We start from the raw sequence: 27990 nt of genomic DNA, 5'->3' as shown, positions 1-27990 counted from the left end.
AGCAATGCTGTAAACTAAGAAAATAATTCAATACATTAGTTGCAGAGGTAATTATTATGTGAGTTAAGTTTCATATTTAAAGTATTTTTAAAACTCTGCTTTTCACTGGCACTCTTGCCAATTCTCCATTCTACAAAATAAATTAATTCTTCCCAATAGACTTGAGCAAAACTGCCTCAAGATTCACTGTACTTCAAGACAGGCTCTGCTGTTACTTGAGCTCTGCTCCAGTTTTGGATTTATGCCAGAAGCAAACAATTAGAAAACCTGCCGGAGACCTGAACCTGTATCATCTTATTTCCCTAGAGGTAGCTAGTAGGGAACTCTTGCCAAACTCAAGACCCATTAAATTGCTGAATCATTACATTTTTGGCTGCAGCCAGCTGTCAAGGATATAATTTGGTTACTGATTGTCAAGTATCTTGAGCCATTGCATTCTCTTCTGTTTGTTTATATAAGGGCATAAAGGATGCCACAAGGTACACAGATTGTAACATAAATAAAACAAATTTAAGTAAGGAAAATATTACAGTACAAATAAACTATAGAACAAAAATGACATCCAGTTGTTAAATAATATGAAAGAGATTGTGTTATTTTTTAAGCAGCTTGTATTGACTATATGTGTTTAAAATATGTTTTTAAGGAGTTTGGGAAAACAACCTGCATCTTAAAAATGCGAAACGGATTCAAAAGGTTTTTAACTTTTTTATATGGTTATAAAAAAACAAAATGGTCAAGTGAGAGATGGCTTAAAGAACACATCTGTGAGTCATGGAATTGTTAAAGAAAAATGTGTGGAAGTCATTCCTTAGAAAGCAAAAACAGAACGTGGACACCAAAGTTAAAAAAAAAAAAGAATTTAAGATTTTTAGTATTTTGGGAACATGAAATAAAAACAAGTATATTTTCTGTTTTGCTGTGTTATAAAGACATTAATAACTAGAATTGCTCTGCAAATTCGCCTGGCATGCTGATAGTATAGTCTGCAAGGAACCAACATTCCAAGATTATGGTGGAATTTTACTTACATACTTAATTAATTATTAATTAATTCATATTTGCATAACTACCCTTCTAACAAAATGTGACTCTGAGTGGTTTACAATAATTCTAAAAAAATACTAATATAAAAAAAACCCAATCAAAATTTAATATTACAATTAAAAAAGGCAAGTATTGAGTCATCTGGAGAATGATCTTGGTGCCCCCAAGCCTGATGATCTAGCCAAGTCTTCAAGGGTGTGAAAAATTAAAAGGAATGGATCCAGACTGAAACATAAGACTTGCATAAGACTTTGCAGAAAAGTCTATCTCTGGGGTTCCATCAGATGTAGCTCTTTATCAGACGGCATCTGCAGCATACCCCTTCTGTCGGATTTGATGGGATGGGCAGATGTAATTTGGAAGGGGCAGTCCCTCAAATAACCTGGTCCAGGTGATGAAGAGCTATAAAGATCAAAACCAGGACTTTGAATTGAACCCAGAAATAAATTAGCCATTTAATGCAAGTTGTGGAGCAGGAATGTAATGTGTGCCATTCTAGCTGAAGCTTCTGGATACTTTTCAAGGGCAGACACGTGTAGAGAGTGTTACAATAGTCCCCGCTCACACTCTGGAAGATGACCAGGCTATGAGTCATTGTGAGCAAAGTCTCCCAATCTAGGAACAGAGCGGACACAACTGATGCTAGACAAAGCTGTGCAAACCCTCCCTGGCATGACTGCTACCTGCTCTTTGAGCAGGACTCCTGAGTTGAGAAGAACTCCCAAGTTGCACAGGACTATACGGGGCAGTGCAATCCCATCCAAAATCAAAGATGACATTGTCCCAGGAACAGAAGGCCCCAAAATCCAGAGCCACTCAGTCCTGATCTTTAAAAACAAAACAAAACCAGGAGAGGTTGATGTATTTCAACTATTGCTTTTGGGCTTATATAAGTTGTTCTAGGACATTGAACTTGGGTTAGTGCAATTTGGTGGATGTGATCAAACAGGTTCCATCTATATTTTTGTTAGTCTCTAGCTGTGAGAGCCCTTAGAGGGCTCCTTTGTGTGACTAATGCAGTTACATTTTTCCTAATGTTCTTGAATTTTAAACACACTTTTTTGGGGGACGACTATGTGATGGCAGATTAGGCTGTTAGCGCCTATTATTGAGATTTGAAATACTGTACATAATTGTATTCAATCTACATTGTGCTCACATGGTAGGCAGTAATAGTTGTCCCTCTTCCTGCACTTTGCTTGTAGTGGAACAATTACACAGCAAAAGACTTACAGTTACAAATGCAATTATGAGTCACATACAATATACATTTCTATTTTTAATAAGTATTTTTTTTTTAAAAAGCTACATTATTTTATCCCATGGGATCAAATTAGGAATTAATTAGGAATGTTTAGTTTTATAAAAGAAAAATCCATTAGACTCTAATTTCTGTTCTTCTTTTATTTCTGCTGGAGGTAGGAGAACCTACCTTGCCTAAAGCACTTTCCATCTCCTGCTCAACTCACTCCTACCTTCCTTGTTTGCTGGCTAATAACAATACTTTCCCACTATGACAATTATGGGCTTCCCTTCTGCCTTTCCTGACTTAAATATCTTTCTCTAAATCCCCATGAAGGATTTGGGCTGGAAAGGGAGAGTGGTAGAAGACAGCATTACGGCAACCATCTGGCTCGCTAAGTAAGAAAGAAGTAGAATAAGGAAATTTGGACTCTTCTTTGTGTTCCTCTCTGCTGCCTGATGGAACAGCAAATATCCAGCCATAAGTTACCTAGCCCAAGAATTTATGTCTCATCTTAACCGATATTCTAAATTGACTTAGCAAAAGCTGGTGTGCAATTATTGGTCAATTCACTATCAATTACATAATTACATTGTGTTGACAAGCAATAAATTAATTAAATCATGGTACCACCACGGCTATATTGAAGCACAGTCTTCTTTATCTTCTTTTTTATGTACAATTAAGCTCACAAATCAGCGCACATACTTTTGCCAGCTTTAATTCTAAAGTAATGAGCCTTGGTTGTTTTACTTTGCAATTTGGATCTGATAGGTTAAACTATTTGATATTATGTACTTTTTCTTTTTTCTTAGAACATTTCTAAAAACATTATCCAGTAGAGGGCTAATTTAGGCCTTTTGATTTGTAAGCTAGTTTAAGCTTCTAAAGCAATCTGGGGCATCAATATGCATTCATAAACAATGATAACCACAGAATCTCAAACTTCTTTATATTTGTAATCACTTAGAGACCAGTTGATATGAAATCATCCTTATTTATAACCACTATTGCATCATTCAAAAATTTGGGCAATATTGTACATATTAAAGACACAGCAAAACTAAAGTACTGCAACCAATTTAGTGTTCAGCTACATTTTATAATTTGGTAACCTCAGAAGGTACAATTTCTAATGGTGTTGATCGTGGTTTTCTTTTTGGAGTACTTACAATTTTCTGCGACCTGCATTTATTTCTAATGATTATGGAAATGCTTCAAATGGCATTTATTTCTTACAAGGTATTCTCCAACTTGGGTGTCCTCCAAACCTGTTGAGGTAGGGAACTGTAGTCGCAAAATATCTGGAGGGCGCTGTAATTGAGACTTATGACCACAATTGAGCCCGGAATATCTGTTGCTAAGTGAGACAGTAATTGTGAACTTTGCAACTCCATTTTATGACTGTTCTTGCCGCAATTGTTAAGTGAATGACTGCAGTTGTTAAGTTAGTAACATGGCTATTAAGTGAATCTGGGTTTTCCATTGACTTTGCTTGTTATAAGATTGCAAAAGGTGATTACATGATCCTGGGATACTGCAACCATTATAAATATGAGTCAGTTGCCAAGTGTCTGAATTTTGGTCATATGACCATGGGGATGTTGCAACGGTCATAAGTGTGAAAAACTGTCATAAGTCACTTTTTTCAGTAAATAAACTGTGATAAGTTGATGACTAGTTGTATAGCCTTCATATATGCTCAATTTTGTGGTACAACCCTGTCAAGAGAAAGGATACACATCTACGAACAATATCCATAATTATGAGCTGGTGTTCAAGTAGTGTTGCCTGAAAAATCAAACTAGATATGACATGGGACATCTATACTTGAGATTCTACTATTTTTACAAAAAAAGTCATTGACAGAGGCAGAGCTATATTATTATAGTATTATATATACTATTAGTTTGCTGGGAGTAGGTGGATAATGGATTGAAAAGAATTCAACCTTAAAACTGCCTAAAAATTGTTCTTGGCTATAGCAAAAGTATGGCCTTCTGCCATTTTGAATCTTTATATAGTTTACAAATTACTTTTTTGTACAGTATTGTTGGTTTCTCCCAACAATATGTATGGAAAATAGCAGTTGTTTTAAACAGGGATGAGGGATGGTTAATTTTGGTTCTTCACTACAGGACTGATCATGGATGTAAACAATTCCTAGTTCGTCCATTCATTCAATCATGATACACTAATGCAGATACATGTATCCATTGTGTAACATGAGAGTATTAAGAAGATGTATTTTTTTCAAACATGTGCAAAGTACAAAAGCTCTGTAAGTTAAAACAGGTAAATAGTGAATGATGAAAAAAGAGTCACTTAAGTGAGGTGTGCATTACAGAAATGTGAAGAAAGAAAGAAAGAAGGAAGGAAGGAAAGTAAGTAAGTAAGTTAGTTAGTTTTATCAGGAAAATTGCTGCCTGGAGATATGAAACTAGGTAGCAAAATAGTCTGATCTGTAATAAATATTCTTATGGGTGAAAAGTCTGCCTTTTGTGATGGTATTGTGGAAAACCTGAAACAATTAATATGCAGAAGCTCTTAGAAGTTCAAAGGTTAATCCATTTAGAGACATTTTGGAGCTGAACAGCCAACAAATTTAATAAATAAATAATACATAAATGCAGGTATTTAACCTTCAAAAACTTCCCTTGGCTTTTTAATGTCATCCATTAATATACATTGCTGTATTCTTATTTGCCCAAATTATTTTAATAACATTACACAGTAGATGGGGAAATTACGCTTTGGGAAAAACTCTTAGTTCACTTAGAAGGAAGGTTAATTATTAGGTATCCTTAAGGATTTCCCCCCCCCCTTTATTTCCTGCATAGCCCAGAACTGATACTATAATATTATCAAGCAATCCCTTTTAGGCATGTATAGATACTTTTATATTACTAAATATATTTTTAAATTAGGCAATAGTTTGTCTCATAGCTTAACAAGCAGCATACAGACATTTCTGCTTGAGGGAAAACTTCTAAATTACTAGGCTCACATAAAACTAATTGTAGTATTAATTACAACCATTCATTTAGTGACCGTTCAAAGTTACAACAGCACTGAAAAAAGTTACTTATGACCGTTTTTTCATACAAGTGTTGCAGCATCCCTATGGTCACATGATCAAAATTCAGATGCTTGGCAACTGGTTGTGCTGTATTTATGATGGTTGCAGTGTCCTGGGATCATGTGATCCAGTGGTGGGTTGCTACCGGTTCGCCCTGGTTTGGGTGAACCGGTAGCAGCAGCGGCAGGAGGCTCTGCCCACCTGTCCGGACGTCTCTGCGCATGCGCAGAAGTGTTATGCGCATGTGCGATCACACGCGCACCCACGACCAAAACGGTAGCAACGTGATTTGAATCCCACTACTAATGTGATCCCATTTTGCAATTTCCTGACAAGCACAGTCCATGGGAAAGCCAGATTCACCTAACAACTGTGTTACTAACTTAACAACTTCAGTGATTCACTTAACAACTGTGGCAAGAAAGGTGGTAAAATGGGGCAAAACTCACTTAACTGTCTCACTTAGCAGCAGAGATGTTGGGCTCAGTTGTGGTCGTAAAGTCAAGGACTACCTGTATTCCCTGGACTGTGGCTCTGAAAATACATTTTTCCAGATTAAAAGCAAAGGATGATTTTTTTGTGGTAAGAAGATAGTTTGTAGGAACAAGTATATTAAAAAGATAATCATTGAACGTGAACAAATGTGACAGAAACTACTAGAAATAATAAAGAATGAAAAGAAAGGATAAATAGCTATTTATTTAATAATTATTTACTTTATTTAATAAGTTAATTGTAATAGTTGTCTTTTTTTAGTGAACTAATTTCTTTAAAAAAAAACACCCTTCAGGGAGCATTCTCTCAAAAGTCATGGATCAAGATGTCCTTAAGATTCCTGGAGAACAGGAAGAAGTTCTTTCATGTTTGGAGGAGAAATTCCCAGAACTTTCAACCCGAAAAGATATCATCACCTTCCTTCAGGAGGCACAGCTGCATGCCGATGGTACACCATTGCTTTAATTTTTCCCTTTATTCTTTATTTGAGCTGTCCGATACTTTCTCATTAAATGTCTGCCGGACTCTTAAATTTATTAGAATAATGAGTAGTAATTTCTGGTTTAGTTCCTAGTCTGAATGTTGGCTCTAATCTAAACAACACTTCTTATGCAATATGTCTCCATATATTTGGCTTATTTTATATTGGCTCAGTACCAGTCATTTTGAACCAGCAATTCTGAAAATGCTTCGAAAAGAGTGTATGTTCTTTTATTGTATCAAAATCTTTCTACTTATATATGAGCCAGAAGATAATAATTTGGGAGAATATCTGGAAGTTGGCATTGATATAGATATACAGTATATCATATATTTCGTATATTGAAAGGCAGATCTCAAGGTTCTGAAATGCAAAAACAACATGGAGTCCACTTTCTCTGTTTCCCAATGCTACTGCAGCTCTCTCTGCAGTGGGTTGCCATTCCCTGAATCTCTACATGAAAACATGTCTGAGTAAAAGTTTAAACAATAAATATGATCTGATTACACAGTAAATGTGAAATTCCTGTAAAGCTGCTGTCCCTCCTTCGTTCCTCTGTATCATAAACCTTATATTACAGAAATTGTTCTTGACTAGAAAGGAACTATATTCCAACAGGTTCCTATTATGTTTGATACTAGATACTTTTGGTCATCTAGTTTTACCTCAGACTGACCAAGTATAGATGAATCTTGTCGATATCAAAAGGCTTTTGAATTATCATGTTTCTTTGGAAGAAAATTAGAAATCTTACTCCTTCTCTTGTGCAGGTGTGTGTACACACACACAACTTATACTTAGCAAAAACAATTTTAAGCAAAAATGAATGATTTTCTATCTATTCCGCAGAGCTGAGGATTGATGAAGCTTTGGTCAAGGATCTCAAAGAGGTGTCAGATGGAGAAATAAAAGTAGCAGTTAGTACCATATATATCAATTTGGAGGTAAGGAAAAATCAAACTGGAGGCTTTTACCAGAAATTACCTGAAGTTATTCTTATTTTTTTTTATTGTTATAAGGATTTTTAAAACTGTTGATGGATTTCTTTTGACTTACTTTGTGTTGTTAATATTCTAGAATAGCTTTTTCTAGTTTGGACATTTGAAATATATACTTAAACAATCTTCAAACAACACAAGGTCTGACTCATTTTATGTATGGTTGTCAAGACCCTAGATCAGGGGTCTCCAACCTTGGTTTCTTTAAGACTTGTAGACTTCAACTCCCAGAGTCCCTCAGCCAGCAAAGCTGGCTGAGGAACTCTGGGAGTTGAAGTCCACAAGTCTTAAAGGGACCAAGCTTGGAGACCCCTGCCTTAGATTGCAGAAAGCCTCTTAAGGCCTAGTAGGTGCATTTCCTAATTAAACCAATAGAGAGGTGATTCCTAAACATTTATCTTCATTACCCAAAACCACTTATTAGAAAGTCCTTCTTTAATATCCCTGTAGAAATAAAAAAAAAACCCCAGCTTTATCCAGTTTGGGTTAATTTACCTAGGTTTGGGAAGCATTGCCATAGGGCAGGGGTGTCACACTGGCAGCCTGCGGGCTGGATGCGCCATGCACAGACCACACCCACCACAATTCCGCAAAGGGGGGAAAATGTTGTGAAACATCATGTGACAGCAAAGTGATGCTGTGAGTTTGACACATGTGCCATAGGGGGTGACTTATGGCTGGGATTTATCATTTTATTAATGTTTTCTCTGTTGTGTCTACCTACGCATAACAAGATAGTAATGAAAGAAGGGTAACCCAACCCTAATCTTACAAAGAGACATGGGTACATGTTTCTATGTAAGAAGTCCCAGATAAACTTCTATCATCTCCAATTATAGTTTTGAAAGTAATAAGGACCAGAAAAACTAATCCAGACTTTTCAGGGCTAACAGCATTGGCAAAACAAATAATGCACTCATAATCTGTAGTCTCATAATCTGTAGTCTCTCTATCCTTATCTGTCCAGGTTGAAGGATTATAGTAGTAGTGCAACTGCCATTATACAGACACAATTCTTCAATTTTGGGGGGTATGTTCTATAAGACTACTAAGCAGAAAAAAGTATGGGTATCAAGGAGCCTTCTTTGCCAGTGTAGCCATAAGATAGCTGCTTAAAAATAATTGGAAACGTGGATTAAGTATTGTTTGGGGAAAAAAAGAAAAAGATTATGTGTTCACCCAGATAATATACTATTTTCAGCTTTTGTAATTTTTCCATTAAAGAAATGTATGGTATCAGTGATTGATTATTCTTGCATACATATTTATCATAATGGTATCTGCTATATGGTAAGAGATGTGCACCACATACTGTGATTGGCATATTTATTTCCTAGGAATTTAAAATTATTTGTTATTGGGCATGTTGCTAAGCATTATAGATTGAACTGCAGTGTTGATATCTGCCATTCTGCTTGGTTTTAAATGTTTTTTGGGGGACATTACGAAATATAAATTTTTCAAATATGTCTGTTTAATATTGATGGGATGTTTTGAAAAGCAGAAATAAAAATCTCTGGTGGAAAATTGTTCTTGAGTACCACTGCAGAAAGACATAGATAATTGCTGCCAAAAAAACTGTATGAACAGAAAATCACCAGGAATTGAGCAGGACGGAAGGAGACTTAAATTTTTCAGTGTTTCAATCACATGAGAGGCCTTGTATTCGATCACAGCTAGACAACCTATGACCCATTGGGTCATCATTTCAGAGATAGATTAGATAGATACATCTAATATTTTGTATTATGCCCTAAATGTTTTATATGTTTTATGTCCTAAAATGTTTTGTAAAACTTGCCAAATTTCAATTCCACAGGAGTCACAGGTTCTGGATTTTGGATGTATTCTGTAAATTAGCCCATTTGAGGTACCTTGGTTCAAAAATTATTGCTCTTTTGCCCAGTTAAAATCATTACAAAGAGTTTTAATAATTTCTACTGTACAAAGCCTTAAATGCTACTAAATGGACTATGTTCAGGCTGATTATAGAAATTAGATTTCCACTTAGAAAACCCAATAAAAGTAAAGTACTCTTTAATATTTTAATAACGACACATGAAATAAATTTCAGACTTTGTAAAAAAAAATCTCCAGATGCTTCTTACAAAGACATAGGATACGAAAAAATAAATGATTTATGGAGCTGTAGGAATGTGACTTTTGCAGACTACCTTATGTCTAAGGAACATTAAACATAGGGTTTTTGTTTAGCAAATAAATAACCATTCACTTCAATGGTTGCATAGCCTGGACTTCTGTGCATATTTTTGCAAAGATAAGGAGAGGCCATTAGGGATTTAATATAAAATAAATCGCCAAGGGGTCTTCTTGTAGTCCTAGTCTTTCTGCCACATGGTGTGTTACTAATGTGCATAAATGGGCTTAAATGAATGTGTTATCTGTACTACATTTGTAGTGTGTATATAGATATTATTTTAATTGCATCTTTGTAAAAGAACATATATCATATTTTTGGATCTTGAAAATATTCTACACATAAACAGATTAAACTTGTTTTCAAGTATCAGATAATCTTTGCCTATAGGTGATGTTTTGATGTATCTGTTGTACAGCAGGAAGTATACTTTGACTTTGTCCTGTCATATGTATTCCTAGTTAAGTAATCACCTTCTAAGAATAAATGGGGCAGTCAGAGATCCATTATCAAATACCTTCTGTTCACAAGGCTATCATTTAAACTTGTGTACCACTATGGAGGATGGTAGTGGTGATATGTTGATGCTCTAGGTCAAATTAAAACTCACATCAGTAATAATAAACACCATATCTGCATAGGCTTAAAAGTGTGATACCTTCTGAGACTGTTTCCAATTTGGATAATTACTAAAATGGAGTTGAAACATTAATTTGTCTCCACAATAAAGTGATATTTCCTTGCTTTGCCCATACATAAATGTGACAGATAACCAGGAGGTTACTTAGCTTAGAAGCTTACTAAGTGAAAATAATGCAGTTCTTGAACCTAGTTGTACTATAATTATAAACCATGTTTTATAGCTTAAGATATGTCTACCTAACTATATAATGGTTTATATAATAAAGCATGCTTAAACAAACTACGATTCTACATGATGCATGTTGTTAGGGGCTGGGGATTCTTTGGAAACCCATATAAAAAGATAAATCAATACAGAAATTATGGGCATCATTGGGAGGCCAAAAGGTAAAATCTGAGTGGTGGCATGGCAATTCAGTGGCTATCCCTTTTATATTTCCATCATTTTGACAAAAATCCAGCTTGCTGTGAATGTCCCTGACTAAAATATCCACTGTACATGTAGATGTCTGTCATTAAATTATGTTATTTGTCCTAAGGCTGGATATTCTCACTATCACTGTCTATTGATTTTTCCTAGATTATATAATGGCTGTATGATTTGTACAAGCTTACCAGTTGCATGGGCTCAATTCACCCCAAAGTCTGTAGGAAGTCAAGCGACATTTTGGGAGGGGGGATTTTATTATGTGCTGTTGTGTATAAGCACATACATACTTCTAAAACCGGTAGTTTTATTCCATTCTTCATGCAAGGATTTCACAGTATCATGTATTGTGTTCTCCATTTTTATCCATCAATTGCTAAGACAACCAAACTGCATCACTCCAATATTTCCAATAAAAAGATTAACCTATTGAGTTTTTTGATCTATCATACTTTGGAAAAGAAAGTAAAAGTTAGGTTCAGTAAATAAAAGTTAGCATTTCTGTTCTGGGACTTGCTGAAAGCAGATTGCAGAAAATGAGCAGGGCAGAAAAATCCTGAACTGAAGGATTAAGGGTTTCTATTCCTTTTTTTCTTATTGTTGTTATCATGCAGGGGTGAAATCCAGCAGCTTCTGACAGGTTCTGGAGAACCGGTAGCGGAAAGTTTGAGCAGTTCAGAGAACTGGTAGAGGAAATTTTGAGTAGTTCAGAGAACCGGCAAATACCACCTCTGTCTGGCCCCAGAGTGGGGTGGGAATGGGGATTTTTCAGTATCCTTTCCCTGGAGTTGGAAGGGAATGGAGATTTTGCAGTATCCTTCACCTGCTACTCCCACCAAGTCACACCACACCCACCAAGCCACGTCCACAGAACTGGTAGTAACAAAATTTGGATTTCACCACTGCTACCATGTTATAGTAAACAGAACTCTATAGCATGTGTTTCTTCCTTTCTTATGGATCCTTGCTGAGACTTTCCTTCTTTCTATTCTATTCTATTCTATTCTATTCTATTCTATTCTATTCTATTCTATTCTATTCTATTCTATTCTATTCTATTCTATTCCTCCAGACCTAATCACTTAATATTTCTGGTCCAATATGCAAAAACTTGCTGATTTCAAGTTTTATTCCTCAGGGTTTTTTCGTTTAAGGGCTCAGTAGAAACTCACTAGAATTTTATATTTTTATTTTATTTTAAAAATCACATTTGTTGCCCTTATCGCTATTTCAGAATATTATGTATAGTGGAGTAATATCAAAACAAAATTTGGGCCATTTTAGCTATTGAGAGGAGACTAGTTTCTTAATCTTTCTTCATGGCACAAGACATTTGGTATGGAACTTACAGTACAGTATATTCATTTATTGTGCTAAATCATTTTATATCAGGAACCATCAGTTTAATGCTAAAATTTGTGCATCTCTGGCCTACTATTAGAAATGCAAAGACTAAACATGTTTCAAATAGCGCTCTGTGCTGCCAATGATGTATCAACACCCTATGCCATTACTCTTTTCTAAATGTGATAATAATGTGATCTGTTAACATAAAAAAAGTTTGATGCCACAAAGCAGCTGGAAATGGACAACTGAAATATGCATATATCTAACTCATATCATCAAATGCACAGTTTGATATATGTTGTTAAAAGATTTTCATGTGTTTCTGTTCTTCTCAAGCAAAAATAGCAGCTTTTTAATGTTAAATTCACAGATTTGTAACACCCATTCCTTACTGAGGTATTTTACTAGTTCCAAACACTGTTGGGTGAGTAGGGATAGCAGTGTTTAACCTAAGATGTTTTTGTGCTAGTAATGTCAGGATTTGTAGGAGAGATGCTCATGAACAATTGCTACAGTATGTAGAGGCTAGCTTCAGTAGCTCCCAATACACTTGATTCCATAATAGTTTTGCTGCTATCTTCTCTTGTTGGCCCTGAGTTTAAATGTGAAATTCTTCTTTTGGAGAAAATGGAAAGTCTTGTAAGACTTTTTTTAAAATTATCCCTTCCTTTGGCCTGCCTTAAAGATCTAGCTGAAAACATCCCCTCTGTTGTAACTCAAGTGTATTTTTTGTGAAGTGCAGTGTTGGACTGAGAAGCAGGATTGCAAATCCTCTTGGAGAATCAAGGATATGTGCTACGTAAGTGCAATATTCACCCTTGATTTTCTGTGTTTAATACTGATCTTAAGAGCTTTCTACTCAGATTCAGTGGCTTTTACTCAGGTTTCCCCTCATTGGATATTGCTTTGCAACAGTACAAGTGTATCTTTGTCAGCAGCTGGATTCAGGATAGACTTAGTACTTAGAATCGGTTCAATATAGAGATCCCCTTTTATGCCCTCTGAATGTAATTTGTAATGAAAGATAGTTAATCACAAACATAAATAAAATATAAATGTATTAGCAGCATGTATTAGCCGGAATTATTCTCTCCCCCACTTCCTGTCCAGTTGTTCTATATTTCATCAGCAAATATTAAGGAGAAAATGTGGTGAATTATTCTCATAAAGTAGGTATGATAGGGAGCTTGTATATACAGAAAATGGCTAACATGGTAGCTATGGTCAATCACAAAGTATTCAATGTATCAGCACACAAACTATGGAAGAAACTAAAGTTTCTCTTTGTCAATTCTTCTCACTTTGCTACTCCCTCTTCTGCTATCATGCAACTGAGACATCTGTCATGATAACACTGAATGTAGACCCATGTTGACAAACCTGATAATATCAAGAGTATATACTCAACTTTGGATGTTCAGGCCTCTGAAACTGGCACTAAGGTTGCACCAGTATTATCACCAGAGACACATATTTTAAATTCTGAATAACTTTACCTATAAGCATAGACTTTCATCTTTTACCTTAAATCTGCCCCTCTTTTCATCTTTTATGAAACACATTCTTTCTTTGAAAATTAAAGCAACACTTCTATTTCAGTTAAAGTCTTATCATAATATTCCAATGTAGGATCTAACTTTCTATATTTGCTAAAGAAGGATGTGAACCATTAAAAAAAAAAAAGCTAAATATTAGTGTTGACCTTTTATGAATTCATGTCTACACTTAGTATTATTTTTTACATTAATAAGTTCCTTGGCAAGCTTTCTTTTTTGTTTAAATTTGGAAAGTGCAATTATATTGGCATATGGTGATAATGTAATAAATCTTAAGGGTTAGAGGTTGAAGGAACCATGGCTTTTCAATTAGCAATGTAAATGAAACATTCATTATCCAACATGCTGAGAAGTTGATGAAGTGTACAATAATCTGATCCCAAGTTTTTTCTGAAATAAGTCATTTTAGATAATAGGATATTTATGAGGATCAAGGACAATGCTTTGGATTTCTTGTTATTTTTATTTTGTTTCAATATATAGTAGAACATAGAAAATAAATTTTGAAATCCTATTAAATTTCAATGTACCGTAGCAGAAAAATATTTAAGCATTTAGAAAATTATTCTATGCAATCAACTATGTCTTTCTCAATCCAGTATAACCTGAGTTAATTTAGCTGAATTATCAGTATTAAAAACTTAAGGTTACATTTTAAAAAGTTCAACAACACATGAAGAACTATTTCTAATTTTGGGATCCACTTTGGAAAAAGTTGCAAATAATCCCGGTATTTGAAGTTAATTGTGCATTTGTTTTTGTGGTCATCACTATAACGGAATCAATTTTTTTAATTTTCTATGACGGCAGTTGAAATCAGCCTTTTAGGTTAATATTTTTATTGATATTGGTGTTGAGACTGATGGCATAATGGGTAGTTACTTCCATCAGTATGAATACAGGTAGCATCACCATTCTTGGGCACATGGAAGAATGATCTATATTATAAAAACATGGAGTTTTACAATCGCTGCAAAAATAGATTTATTTTTAATAGTTTATTTAATTGTATTAATCAGTGAACATTTATTATCATTCATTCATACCACTTATTCATAAATTATTTTTCCAAGAAGTTCAGGGAAGTACATGCAGTCTTCCCTATCAATGCAAGAATGCTGTTAGGTAAAACACACTGAAAAGGAATTTCTTGTCTAGGATTCCTATGTACCAGGGATCTCCAACCTTGGTCCCTTTAAGACTTGCGGACTTCAACTCCCAGAGTCCCTCAGCCAGCAAAGCTGGCTGAGGAACTCTGGGAGTTGAAGTCCGCAAGTCGTAAAGGGACCAAGGTTGGAGACCCCTGCTATGGACCTTACTGTGAAATTCAAACCATGGCATCACAGTGGCTTTGTATTCATAAACAAAATAACAACAACAAAAAAAGAGTACTGCAATTTCCCAATTTCTTATGACCAGGCATTGCATTGATGCAATGCAACTTACACCTAATACTTTCAAGTCTGCTACTGTGTCAGTGGAACTCAATGTATATAAACCCTCAAACACCAACTCGCTTGTTAGAAAAACCTTGAGAAGCATAAAAGGATGTTTCTCTGGAAAGTTGCAGCCACCCAGTGGCCAGGAAACATAATTTCCAAGCAAATGTTCATATCCAGAGATAACCGAAATGCACAAAGGCACTTCAAACTGTTTTCACATGAAACATAACAACTCATTCCCACACTGGATTAATGTCAATAGTTCATTAATTAAATATTTAAATAAACAGAATCTAATTATTGAAATATTGACGTTAATCCAGTGTTTCATGTCTGATGCAATTCAACATTTTATATTTTTTAAAATTAAAGAGAATTCTTTTTATTGTATGACAATTTGCAAAAACCCATTATGTTCTTTAAGATTCGTTGCTTAAAATATTTTGCCAAACTCTTTGCATGAGTTTGAACAGTTTCTGTCATTTGTAGAAACTGTAAATGGTTAAGAAAGCAAACATGAACTTGTGTTGAGATAATGAAAAACCCAACTCACATGGATGCATATGAGTAGATGAATGTCATGCTAAAGAGCCATTGTAATGAATTCAGGTTGCATGAAATATTTAGAGATATTAGACTCTAATATTTAGAAATAATGGAGTTTCAGAATATTAGCCTCGATTTGTATTTTGAGTGACTATCACTTGAGGGGGTTGTTTAGTTGTTTATCCCACAAGATACATTATGGGGAACAATTTAGGTATTTTGACACAAAGGAAAATATGCCCTTTATAATGAAGAGACTCATGAATGTTTATGAGCCCGCAATCTTTGTTGTTGTTGTTAGTTGTGAAGTCGTGTCTGACCTCTTGCGTGGACAACTTTTCTCTAGGCTTTCCTGTCCTCTACCATCCCCCAGAGGTAATTTAAGCTGACACCAACTGATTCAGTGACTCCATCCAGCCACCTCATTCTCTGCCGTTCAGTTCTTCTTTTGCCCTCAATCATTCCCAGCATTAGGCTCTTCTCCAGTGAGTTCTTTTAAGATTTTGAATAGCTCAGCTGGAATATTGTCACCTCCACTAGTTTTGTTGTTGCTCAGACTTCCTAAGGCCCATTTGACTTCACATTCCAGGATGTCTGGCTCCAAGTCAGTGGCCACTTCATCATAGTTATCAGGATGTTAAACTCCTTCTTGTATATTCCTTCTGGAATCTTTACCATTGCATATAAATACCAGTGCCAAAGAAGCAAAGAAAGGCTTACATGTAAGCAGCTGTACTCCCTCCACAGTGCTTATCTGTCTGTTCCTTTTCTCCTCATGCAACTCATTGATGACTGCTGGTGTATTTTCCCAGTGCTCCTTATCTGTTTCCAGCAGCTTAGTCCATGTTCTCATCCTATTCCTCCAGTTTGTGCGCAGCTTTTTGGGTTGCCAATCTGGCTAGAAAAATGAATGTATCATGGCATTTATTTCTAGTTTGAACCAAATGGATTGTAAATAAATGAAGGATGCCTGCTGGGATTAGAATAAAAAAATAATAATCAACAAATAGCTATTGGAAAAGTAGCATTATGCTACAATAGCTGCTATTAACATGCATTAGCAACCTCGATGGCCTGTTTGAGTTTGATGCATCATTTGTTGTGAAAGGTTTTTCCTATCAAGGTTTTAGGAAAACATTATTTAGTTTTCAGAATATGTTCGTAATAGAGTACCACTCATTCTGTATCCTGAGATTAAAACTCATGTATTTCTTATAGGTGAACTGGTGACTTCTTATTTGTATATTGTATATTATATACAATGTCCCAGAGGGACATGATGGCTCAGGGGCTAGGACAGCTGAGCTTGTCGATCAAAAGGTCGGCAGTTCAGCGGTTCGAATCCCTAGTGCTGCCGTGTAATGGGGAGAGCTCCCGTTACTAGTCCCAGCTTCTGCCAACCTAACAGTTTTGAAAGCACATAAAAATGCAAGTAGAAAAAATAGGGACCACCTTTGGTGGGAAGTTAACAGTGTTCCGTGTGCCTTTGGTGTTGAGTCATGCCGGCCACATGACCACGGAGACGTATTTGGCTTTGAAACGGAGATGAGCACTGCCCCCTAGAGTTGGCAACGACTAGCATGTAAGTACGAGGGGAACCTTTACCTTTACCTTATACAATGTCCTACCTGTCAATGACTATTTCAGCTTCAACCACAACAATACACAAGCACACAATAGATACAAACTTAAAGTGAACTGCTCCAAACTCAATTACAGAAAATATGACTTCAGTAACAGAGTTGTTAATGCATGGAATGCACTACCATACTCTTGTGGCCTCATCCCCAAACCCCAAATACTTTAATCTAAGACTGTCTACTGTTGACCTCACCCCATTCCTAAGAGGTCTGTAAGGAGCGTGTATAAGAGCACCAGTGTGCCTACCATCCATGCCCTAATGTTCCCTTTAGTTGTATTCACTTTATGTATTCAATTCATGCTTATACTTATATACTTGAATGCCTGGTTTTGGTATCTTCTGCTCTGATTACACTTGGCTGTCTCTTTACATCTTCCATCTTCACTACATTTAACAAACATATTGCTTGTCTAACAAACTGCATAGTCTGTTCTCTTAAAATGAAAGTAGTAGAAAGGAAAAAAGATGTGTAAAATTGAGAAAAGTAACTTAATTTTTTTTTAAATTTACATTTATATCCCGCCCTTCTCCGAAGACTCAGGGCGGCTTACAGTGTATAAGGCAATAGTCTCATCCTATTTGTATATTTACAAAGTCAACTTATTGCCCCCCCAACAATCTGGGTCCTCATTTTACCTACCTTATAAAGGATGGAAGGCTGAGTCAACCTTGGGCCGGGCTTGAACCTTAATTATACAGTGTTAAAGGGAACTATGTTTTATATAAAGCAAGGCTGGGTTTCAGTTAAGCCATTTAATTTGATACTGCTGCTTCTGTCTCACCTCCTTCCTTCTCAGTGGCTCCTGGTTCTTTAAAGAAGAAATGGAAGGGAGAGACCTACAATATTTAATTCTAGAAGAAAAACAAGATTGCTCTAATAAAGTACAGATAGTTCAACACCGCCATCTGGTGGCTGTGATTGTTGGGAAATACAGATGTTTCTTCAATTGTACACATACAGGCAGTCCTCGACTTACGACCATACTTGAGCCCAACATTTATGTTTTTAAGTGAAACATTTGTTAAGTGAGTTTTGCCTTATTTTACGACCTTTCTTGCCACTTTTGTCAAGTGAATCATTTCAATTGTTAGGTTAGTCAGTAGCACGGTGGTTAAATGAATCTGGATTCCCTTTCTGACCTTGTGAGAAGGTCGCAAAAGCTCCACACATGCATGACCCCATGACACTGCAACTGTCATAAATATGATCTAGTCCCCAAGTATCTGAATTTTGATCATGTGACCTTGGGAATGCTGCAATGGTCATGAGAAAAATGATCATAACTCACTTTTTTTCAGTGCTGTTGTAATTTTGAACAGTCACTAAATGAACTGTTGTAAGTCAGGGACTACCTGTACTGTATTATTTCAGAGGTGGGCTGCTGGGGGTTTGCAGAGTTTTGGGAGAACCTCTAGCTAAGATTCTGTGCAGTTTGGAGAACCCCCAAATCCCACTCCTGGCTGGCCCCGCCCACCCCTCCCCTCCCCTCCCAGGAGTCCCCATATAGCCCGTTTTGGATGCAGGTAAGTGCAGGGCACGCACAGAGGCTCAGGGAGGACAAAGAACAGTAGTACTAGAAGTTTGGCTTCCTCAGAGGGCCTCCAGAGCCTGGAGAAGCCGTTTTTGCTCTCCCAGAGGCTCAAGGAAAGCCTCCAGAGCCCAGAGAGGGCAACCCCTTACCGCCATGGTGCAGGAGGCTGACTAGGCCACACCCACCCAGCAATCGGGCAGAGAACCCCTTGCTAAAATTTTTGAAGCCCACCCCTGCATTATTTCAATCCTAGTTCCAAGTCAATGTATTCTAAACTGAGGAAAGAAAGGATACTAAGGTTGTTGGACATTTGATTAGATGTCAAAGGCTTTCTTCCATATTACTTATTTTGTTTACCCTAATACAGGGCTGGGAAGTGACTCAACAGGCTAATGTAGCCTGTTATTAACACACAGCTGCCTGCAATTACTGCAGGCTCGAGTCCCACCAGGCCCAAGGTTGACTCAGCCTTCCATCCTTTATAAGGTAGGTAAAATGAGGACCCAGATTGTTGGGAGGGCAATAAGTTGACTTTGTATATAAATATACAAATAGAGTGAGACTATTGCCTTACACAATGTAAGTCTTCGGAGAAGGGCGGGATATAAATTCAAAAAAATAATAATAATACTGAGAATGTCTAACTGAAAACTGTTACAGAAGAACAATCCTATAATAAGATTAGAGTGTTCTGGCACGATAAAAGCAAGAATGGAAATACTTTCTCATATTTCTGACATTTTTCACGGTTTAACAGAAATTCTCTCCTACTCTACAATAGAAGAGAGTTAATTTATAACAAGTCTGAAAAGTTATGGAGGTATACCCTCAACTCATTCTACCTGGGCTGAAAGATTTACTATTTTTTCATACTATTTTTAGAGATTTTTCAAAGTTCAAATTCCCAGTTTTGCACTCAAATACTTGAGTTCTGTTCCCAACAGAATGGGAAATTGAACAGTATTGTGTCTTGGAGGATCTTATAACATTCAACTATGAAAATAATTTTCATTATATCACTGGCCAAAATTCAATAGGTAGACCAATAATTAAAACAATTTAACTGTCTCTATTTCAAATAAATTAAGACAGTATAAATTAAGAGCTAAGTTATTAAGCCAACCACAACATGTTTAGTTTTACAATAGTAACAAATGTAAATGTAACACAATTTAGTCCCATTCAAGGAAACAAAATCGTACGAAATAAATGTTTGGCTACTTAGCCAGATAGGGAATTATAAGATGGGTGTCAATGTCCAAAATAGCGCGCCATTCAAAGTGGCCACGATGCGCTGTTTCGAACTTGCCACACACGCATAGGGGGAGGGGGATGTGTGGGGCCATAGATGGGTGTCAGGGGATGGGACTCACGTTGGGTGTTGGCAATTTGATAAGGCGCATTATAAGAAGACATGACAACTATGAATCCAACTCAGTTTTATTTTTCCACTCTGTCCAATGGAACAATGTTAGCTTGAATCTGGGAAGATACTGAAATGTGTTAGTTTCTTCAAAGTTTGGGGATGGTTATTTGATTTAAGTATCTTTCCAGACTAAAGGAGGCCATAGCTATTCTGTTATTCCTGGATAGGGAAGATGGATACATTTGTGCTTCTAGTTTTCTAGCACATTGCATAAGTTTAATAACTGCTCAGCTGTAGCCCATTATTAGAATAGCTTCTTTTTAAAGCCCTTCTTTATGCTAAATCTGAGGTGGGCCCCTTTATGACCTGTGGCCTTTTAACTCCCAGAAATCCTGAGCCAGGCTGGCTGAGGAATTCTGGAAGTTGAAATCCACAGGTCATGACTGAGTCATAGTTGCTCGTCCCTGTGCTAAGTCCAGAACAACACAGAGTTTAGTACCACAGCAACACTCTAGATCAGGGCTGTCAAACTCCCAACCTGCGGGCTGGATGGGTCATGCTCTGGCCACGCCCGGTTTTGCGAAGGGGGAAAAAGTCCCACCGCAGCCGTGACAACATGAGTTTGACACCCCTGCTTTAGACTTATGTTATAGTATTAATATATGCAGCTGCACTGGCTTCCATGCTGAAGTACCTAATTATTCCCTCTGCTAGAAAAGGGTAGGGCTGATATGAAAAGCAATTATGAAATAGAATCAGTGGGATCTCAGCATCTTTAACTTTAGTTAGTGCATAAATCCTTGTGAATGTGTCAATGCGATATTAAACCCAAGAACTTTAATCCAATTTAGTTCTGGTAAATATATTAATATTTTGTGTTCTGGGTCTTGATTGCTATTCCATTGGTAAAAGGACTAGGATTGGGAAGCAACATGTAAATTGTTGAGATCATGAATTATAATCTCCCTTGTAATAGGATCACTTTGATTATTAGCTGTCCTCAAGAAATGCATTCTTTTCCCTTCTCCTCCAAGTTTCATGCTTTATTTCTTTTTTTTTTTACTGAAAAAGTTTTTAAAAAAACCAAAGACATTTTCCCCCCCTTTTCCCCCCCTCCCTCCCAAAAAAAACCCCCTTCCCCTCTCCCTTCCCCCGCCCCCCGCTTCCCGGGTCAATCACAAGGTATTGTATGCTTTATTTCTAATTAACATTCAGCATTCCATAACTTTTGTGAATCTTAGTGCCTCTAAAATATTCAGTCCTCCTCAAGCTCTTAGATCTTTTTAACCAAAACACATTTCTTTTAGACTTCTGCCAATCTCAAAATTCAGCAGATTGAATAACCCCCCTTGTTTAGCTTCATATTTCCCATTAGTTCTCACTGCATGTGATAGGAGTGTACGTTTAAAATTAAAAATATTATCAGAGTTAGAGATATCTGTCCTACTTGCTGTATTCCAGGGAAAATATGTGTTTACAGCTGGTGAATGTCCAACAACAGCTACTGGAACATTTTGCATAGGATGGACATCTGGAAATTTTTTTTTTCCATCGTTGATAGGATAATGACTCTTACCATTTTCTCTGAAGGAACTGACTGTTTAATAAATGAGTTGCTAAAGGCATCTTCTAATTCACATAACCATGAGTGTTTACTAGGGTCTTTAGCAAAACAGCAGCAGAATTACAAAGAATGATTAAAATACTTGTTTTGTATTTGTATTTTCAAATTTTGGTACAAAATAATTGTTTTGATTTTACTTCGTTATATATATAAACAAGTATACATATAAATAAGTAAAATAAATAATTATATTCAGTTAATGACAACATATTTCTGTGAAAATTGCATTGTTTTCTCAGGAAAGTGAAAACAGGACTGCTTTTTTCCCTTTCAAGAGGATTTAATGGAGAACATATATTTTTACCCTTGTTTTCAAACAGCATATGCAAGGCAGGCATTTATGGCAATATTTTGGTTTTATGCTTATTCCGCATTATGCCTATGGTGATGACATCTTGACTGTCTGAATGAGAGTAATGGTTTGAAATGCTCAAAAAAGGAAGGAATTTGCACTTCGTTTCTGTGAAATGAAAGGAAAATGGTTAATTTGGCTGGGAATAAACCTTCACAAAGGAAAACCTGAACTTGTAGAAAAAAGCCTTGAAAAATGGCTTGCCCAGGGAACCTAGAGGCCTGGGGCTTAAGAGGAGAAAACAAAATAAACACTAAAGTATTTTAAAAAAGACTCTGAAAGGAGAATATTTCAGCAACAAGGTTGGAAGGGACAGATTTCAATTTAAGGGAGCTGAACAGGAGGACTTACAAAGGTTTTTAATGCTTTAGGTCAGGGGTCTCCAACCTTGACAACTTTAAGACTTGTGGACTTCAACTCGCAGAATTCAACCCGATGGAAAGGGTTCGCAACTTGGGCGTCCTCCTGGATGGACGGCTGTCTTTCGAAGATCATTTGACGGCCGTCTCCAGGAGAGCTTTTTACCAGGTTCGCCTGGTTCACCAGTTGCGCCCCTTTCTAGACCGGGGTGCCCTATGCACGGTCACTCACGCGCTCGTTACATCTCGCTTGGATTATTGCAATGCTCTCTACATGGGGCTCCCCTTGAAGAGCATCCGGAGGCTTCAGTTGGTTCAGAACGCAGCTGCGCGGGTAATAGAGGGAGCCCCTTGTGGCTCCCACGTGACACCTCTCCTGCGCAGACTGCACTGGCTACCTGTGGCCTCTCGGGTGCGCTTCAAGGTTTTGGTGACCATCTTCAAAGCGCTCCATGGCATAGGGCCGGGTTACTTACGGGACCACCTGCTGCCACCGACTACCTCCCACCGACCCGTAAGCTCTCACAGGGAGGGACTCCTCAGGGTGCCATCCGCCAGGCAGTGCCGACTGGCGACACCCAGGGGAAGGGCCTTCTCTGTGGGGGCTCCCACCCTCTGGAACGAGCTCCCCCCAGGATTACGTCAACTTTCCGACCTCTGAACCTTCCTCTGTGAGCTTAAGACACATCTATTTATCCGTGCAGGGCTGGCCTAGGGTTTGATTTTTATAAATTTAATTTTAATGGGGTTTTGTATTTTAACTATAGTTTTAAATTTGGCCTAATGGAATAAGTTTTTTAAATGTTGTTTTAACATGTATTTATATTATATTTTATGTTTTATAAGGCTGTAAACCGCCCTGAGTCCTTTGGGAGATAGGGCGGTATAAAAGTTTGAATAATAAATAAATAAATAAATAAAAATCAGCCAGCTTTGCTGGCTGAGGTATTCTGGGAGTTGAAGTCCACAAGTCTTAAAGTTGCCAAGGCTGGAGACCCCTGCTTTAGGTACAGTCACCTTTGGTTTTCATATATTTTGGAATCCAATTATGCATGATTTGTGAAAAAAGCGGATAGAAAACTTTAGCCTGTCTAGGGACAAAAACTTGTACAAGCACTGTACTTTCTGCAGATGCCATATGGTGGTTAGCAACTTTATTCTGCCTGTGATGTCCATTATTAAAGACATCATAAACGTTTTTAAATCCTGACATACAAAAATAAAATTTCAGTCATAACATTTGGAAAATAATTGGTTAGGACATAGAATATATTTTGGTGAAAATATCTGAATTTTTCTTATTATCATCTTTTTTTTTAGTTTGGGAGCTTTTCCAGCCAAAAAAAGTATTCTATATGCAATGCTTAATAAACAACTTGTTCTCTGAGTAAATATGTGATATGCAACATGACTCTGCTTGTATTGGAAAAAAAGCTCGTAATGGCAATCAGTAGAAGAAATAAAAAGTTATTTTGGTGTGACAGGAGTGAGTTTTTAAACTATATTAATTGATACCTACAATAAAGTTTTTAACAAATTAATCAATTTTTGAACAAATAAACTTGCATTTAATAATTGCATTCAGAGCTATAAAAAAAACTGGGATAAATAAATCCTAGGTATCAGTGTACAGATTCATACTTAGATGTGAGTTAAAATATATAAGCAATATAAAATAAAGGATTTGCTAAGTAGGAAAAGTAAAATACCCCAATAAAATTTTCATCTATTTATGACTAATAGTTTTTAGTTTAAAGCAACAAGAACTCTATAATTTTGAGCTAATGTCTCATCTTTTTCAGATCAGTAGTGTTTAAACCAATAGTTAATGATGTTCATCATGTAATTTGAGTGTCGAGTTTGTTTATGCTAGACCAACTTTATCCATACTCCAAACAAATTATCTCTTATAATCACCAGCCTGAAGATAAATCTGTAAATGTTTTTCTGATGATAGTGCTGTGGTTGGCAGGTGTTAAAAGTGCCTCCCAGGGACAAAGATTGAAGATGGGTTTGTTTCCACGAATCCTTTAGGCGATGATGTTTAGCTTTCTAGTCTGTCATCTGCGAAGGAACCTTGCATGGTGCCCTGCTAATGAAATCTAATGGGCAGAGGTCACATATCTTTATGAAAAAGAACCAAAGCTACTGAGTGATGAATGGACTCTGGGGGCTATAGCACATTTATATATTGTTGCAGATTGATATTTTTTGTCAGAAAAATTCTTTCTAAGCATGTGGATATTTGATTATTAGGCAATCATATGCATATCCACTTAGAAAGTTTCCCCTCTAACAGCTGCGTTTATGTACATGGCAAAAAAGGCAAGATGGCAAATGGAGAATAGGGATACAAGCTCCATACTTCTTGAACGTGTGTGATGATAACCAATACACATATGAAAAAGGTAGGACTTGCATTGCGACATTCTGTCTGCCATCCTTTTGGTTTTGACTCTCCCCTGCAGACTCTGATGCCTATAGATTTAGGTGGGATCTATATCCAGTCTGAGCAAATAGGACTATCTCTGGAGAAAGCAGTCAGCCTCATTGGCTAGAGTGCACCAAAGTAGAGGCACCTGCTTTCTGCTAGTTTTCCCACAGATGATCTGCCTTATTTTTCCTCCAGAGGAAAAAAAGACAATGACCTCATTCAAAATAATGAGACAGATATGCTTCGAATATGTCAAAGGCTAGCCGAATAGCCTATCTTTGTCCCCTTGACATCCTTTCTCCCTTCAGGAAGCCCAAAACTGACAGTCTATGGAAATTCCCAGTCAACCAAGTCATAGTTGTACAAAAGGTTTCAAGAGGCAACTGGACTGGTTTTTTTCTTTGAAGACATTTTGCTTCTCATCCAAGAAGTTTGGATCCTTCCAGTCAATCCTTCCATTCCCCACCATTGATTAAGAGCTGAAGAAGCTTCTTGGATGATAGGTGAAACATCTTCAAAGAAAAATCAGAAAGTCCAGTTGCCTCTTGAAAAAGGACCTTTGGGTTCATATCTGACAGTATCAGAAAAAGCTAATTGCATAGATTTGTGGAGAATAGGAAGGAGATATCACTCTTTGAAATTGGAATTTTCCATCCAAACTTGAGAAACTTGTCTGGGATACTGTCTCAGAAGTTATATGACTACAACAATATATATTCAAGATACACAGAAAACTATCTTTATTCTATTGCTGAAACAAAACATCAGTGCAAGTGTATAAATGAAAATTTGCAGAATGGCAAGATGTACTGGAATATAATTGCCTCCATACTAAAATGTATTAATATATTTACATTTTACTATATGCACGTGAAGTACATTAGCAGTGTCTTCAAATTGTTTTCCAAATATTCTAACTTTTATCATTTTGGAATACGCAGTTGTTTGCTGAGCCACGATTCAAGACCTTTAAAAAATCTTTAATCTGTGGGAAGGAACGTAATGCATCAGATAATGCTGAACATTACTGAGTCTTTTTTTAAAGTTGTTATCAGTTCATTTGCTGTAGTAGTACTGCTGTGCTAAGAGACAGTTCAATAAATCAACTCAAGCTTGATGGATTCGATAGTCTATTGCAATGAGTGCACGGAACACGCAAAGAATCTCTTAGCTTTCCCTCTTTGAGAAAACGGTATGCAAAGAGCCTGGATGGATGAATGGTTGATTAATTTTCCTAGACATTTTCTTGACAGCAAGAAATGGCGTTTCTTTATTACCATGTTTGCATGACAGTGATACTGCATGGGTGATAGTACAAATTACTGAATATAAATTTACACTTGGGACGGTCTCACTAATAGACAGCTCCTGGACAGTAACTATGCTGGTCATTTTTCTGCACAGTTTAGTACTTTATTACCTGCAGCCTGACCATGGTATTTTCGTCAAACAGCACATTTCTCTTGGTGTATTAAGTATAAGAACAGATTGTGAAAGGGCATACTATGGATATGTTTGAGCAGCTTTTCAAGAAAAAGGCTTTAAGTGTAAAACAACAAAGTTTTGTAGAAGTTCCATACTTAAAAGTGCTTTTATACTTTAGATTCCAAAATAAACAAGACAGTAAATAGCAAAAGATCATTAGAGAAAACTGTTCTTTTGCTTGTTCATAAATTATATGGGATTGAGATGAGCATTGAATTGACTTCTGGCCTCACGTTACTTAAAATACTTAATAAGGGGCAGACTGAATAATTTTCCAGTCTGAAGACAATAAACTTAAAAGGGGAAATGTGGCGTAAAATGATGAATGTTGTGTCAAAAAAATCTTAATATGCATATGGTTCGAATTGGTACAATTGACCAGGAAAGAATTCTAAGCTTAGTAGTGAATAGCTTGATGAAAACAAACTTCTGCTGTTAAGAAAGTCATATAATGCATAATTTTTAAAAAAGAAGTATTTATGTATTTACTTAATTTATTTGAAAGTTTTATATGATTGCTCATCTAGCTATGTACTACTGAAACTCTCATTGTGTATATCTACAATATTTGTCTGTTTGTACCCCATGTTGCAACAATTTTTGAATCGAGGTACCTAAACTCTGCTAACATAAATAATGTGTAAAAAATCTGAGTTCCATTAATCCTGTGCAATTGAAATTTCTATGATGGTCAGACCAATTTTAACTGCAAAATTATGGCCACTGCCATCATCTCCATGATCATGATCTCTAATGCTGCCTACAGGCTTCCCATAAGAAAAGTCAATAGGGAAGCTGATAGAAAATCGGAAGTTGTTTCTTCCCACTACTTTTTTTTTTTTTGCTTATCCTTGATCATTCTGTGTATCTTTTTAGGTAAATAAATATTGATAATATTGAACTTCATTTGCCACTACAATCATTTTTTTATTTATAATATATACTCTTCATAGATGATCATGGGACTTTGTAGCATTGGATAAAAAAAAAATGGTTATCCTAAAAGTTCATTCTGATCATATAAGGCGACATTACCTTTCTCTCAAAGGATGACCCAACTGGTCACAGAGTTGTCTAGTACAATATTAACCTTGAGTAGTCAACAACAATCAAGTCCTATAAACACATAAAAAAAAATAAAGCAAAAACTCTATAGAATTAAAGCCACAAACTAACCAAGGTGCCATAGCACTTCCACACCAAATATACCTTTGTAGGCTCAGTGCCTGGGAGAACAACTGAGATTACACAACCTTCTAATGGGGTCCTCCAGATTATAGGATGGAATCTGTTCCACAAATCAGGCACTGCTATGAAGAAGACCCACCTCCTGAATATCCCATCCAATGATATTGTTTGATGGGAGTGCTGGTATATGCCTCTCTTATTTGATATGCTGGTACAGGCAAATAGCGGTAGAGAGAAGTGGGTCTTCAAATAGCTGGGTCCCACACCATTCAGCCAGGCTTTAAAGCTGAAAACCAGCACTCTGAATTTTGCCCTGAAATAACCAGGGAACTATTGCAGGTCACACAATACTGTAATTAGGCTATGGGGCACCCAAAACTGCCTGTGTCACTGCATTCTGGACCAATTGAAGTTTCTGGGTGGTTTTCAAGGACATCCCCATATAGAGTTCTGTATTCCCATGTTAATATAATGTGTTATACATATCTATGGATTGAGTAATATTAGATGTAATTCTGACTTCTGCTGTCAAAAAAGAATAAAAAGG

General features: G+C 36.6%; 1 protein-coding gene across 4 annotated transcripts in view; it reads left to right on the top strand.

Annotated features, from left to right (window-relative positions):
• PRUNE2 (prune homolog 2 with BCH domain) overlaps positions 1–27990 on the top strand; it is a 124494-nt gene that overhangs the window by 44603 nt on the left and 51901 nt on the right. For all 4 annotated transcript variants that reach the window (XM_058166501.1, XM_058166500.1, XM_058166499.1 and 1 more), the window contains exons 5-6: positions 6160–6312; positions 7195–7289. In XM_058166501.1, coding sequence (XP_058022484.1) covers positions 6160–6312; positions 7195–7289 — 248 coding nt within the window. The remainder of the gene's footprint in view (positions 1–6159; positions 6313–7194; positions 7290–27990) is intronic.

The sequence above is a fragment of the Ahaetulla prasina genome, chromosome 2 (genome assembly GCF_028640845.1).
Source record: "Ahaetulla prasina isolate Xishuangbanna chromosome 2, ASM2864084v1, whole genome shotgun sequence".
NCBI classification, from domain to species: domain Eukaryota; kingdom Metazoa; phylum Chordata; class Lepidosauria; order Squamata; family Colubridae; genus Ahaetulla; species Ahaetulla prasina.
The sequence above is the reverse complement of the archived record's forward strand: the minus strand, read 5'-3'. Positions and strand labels throughout refer to the sequence as shown.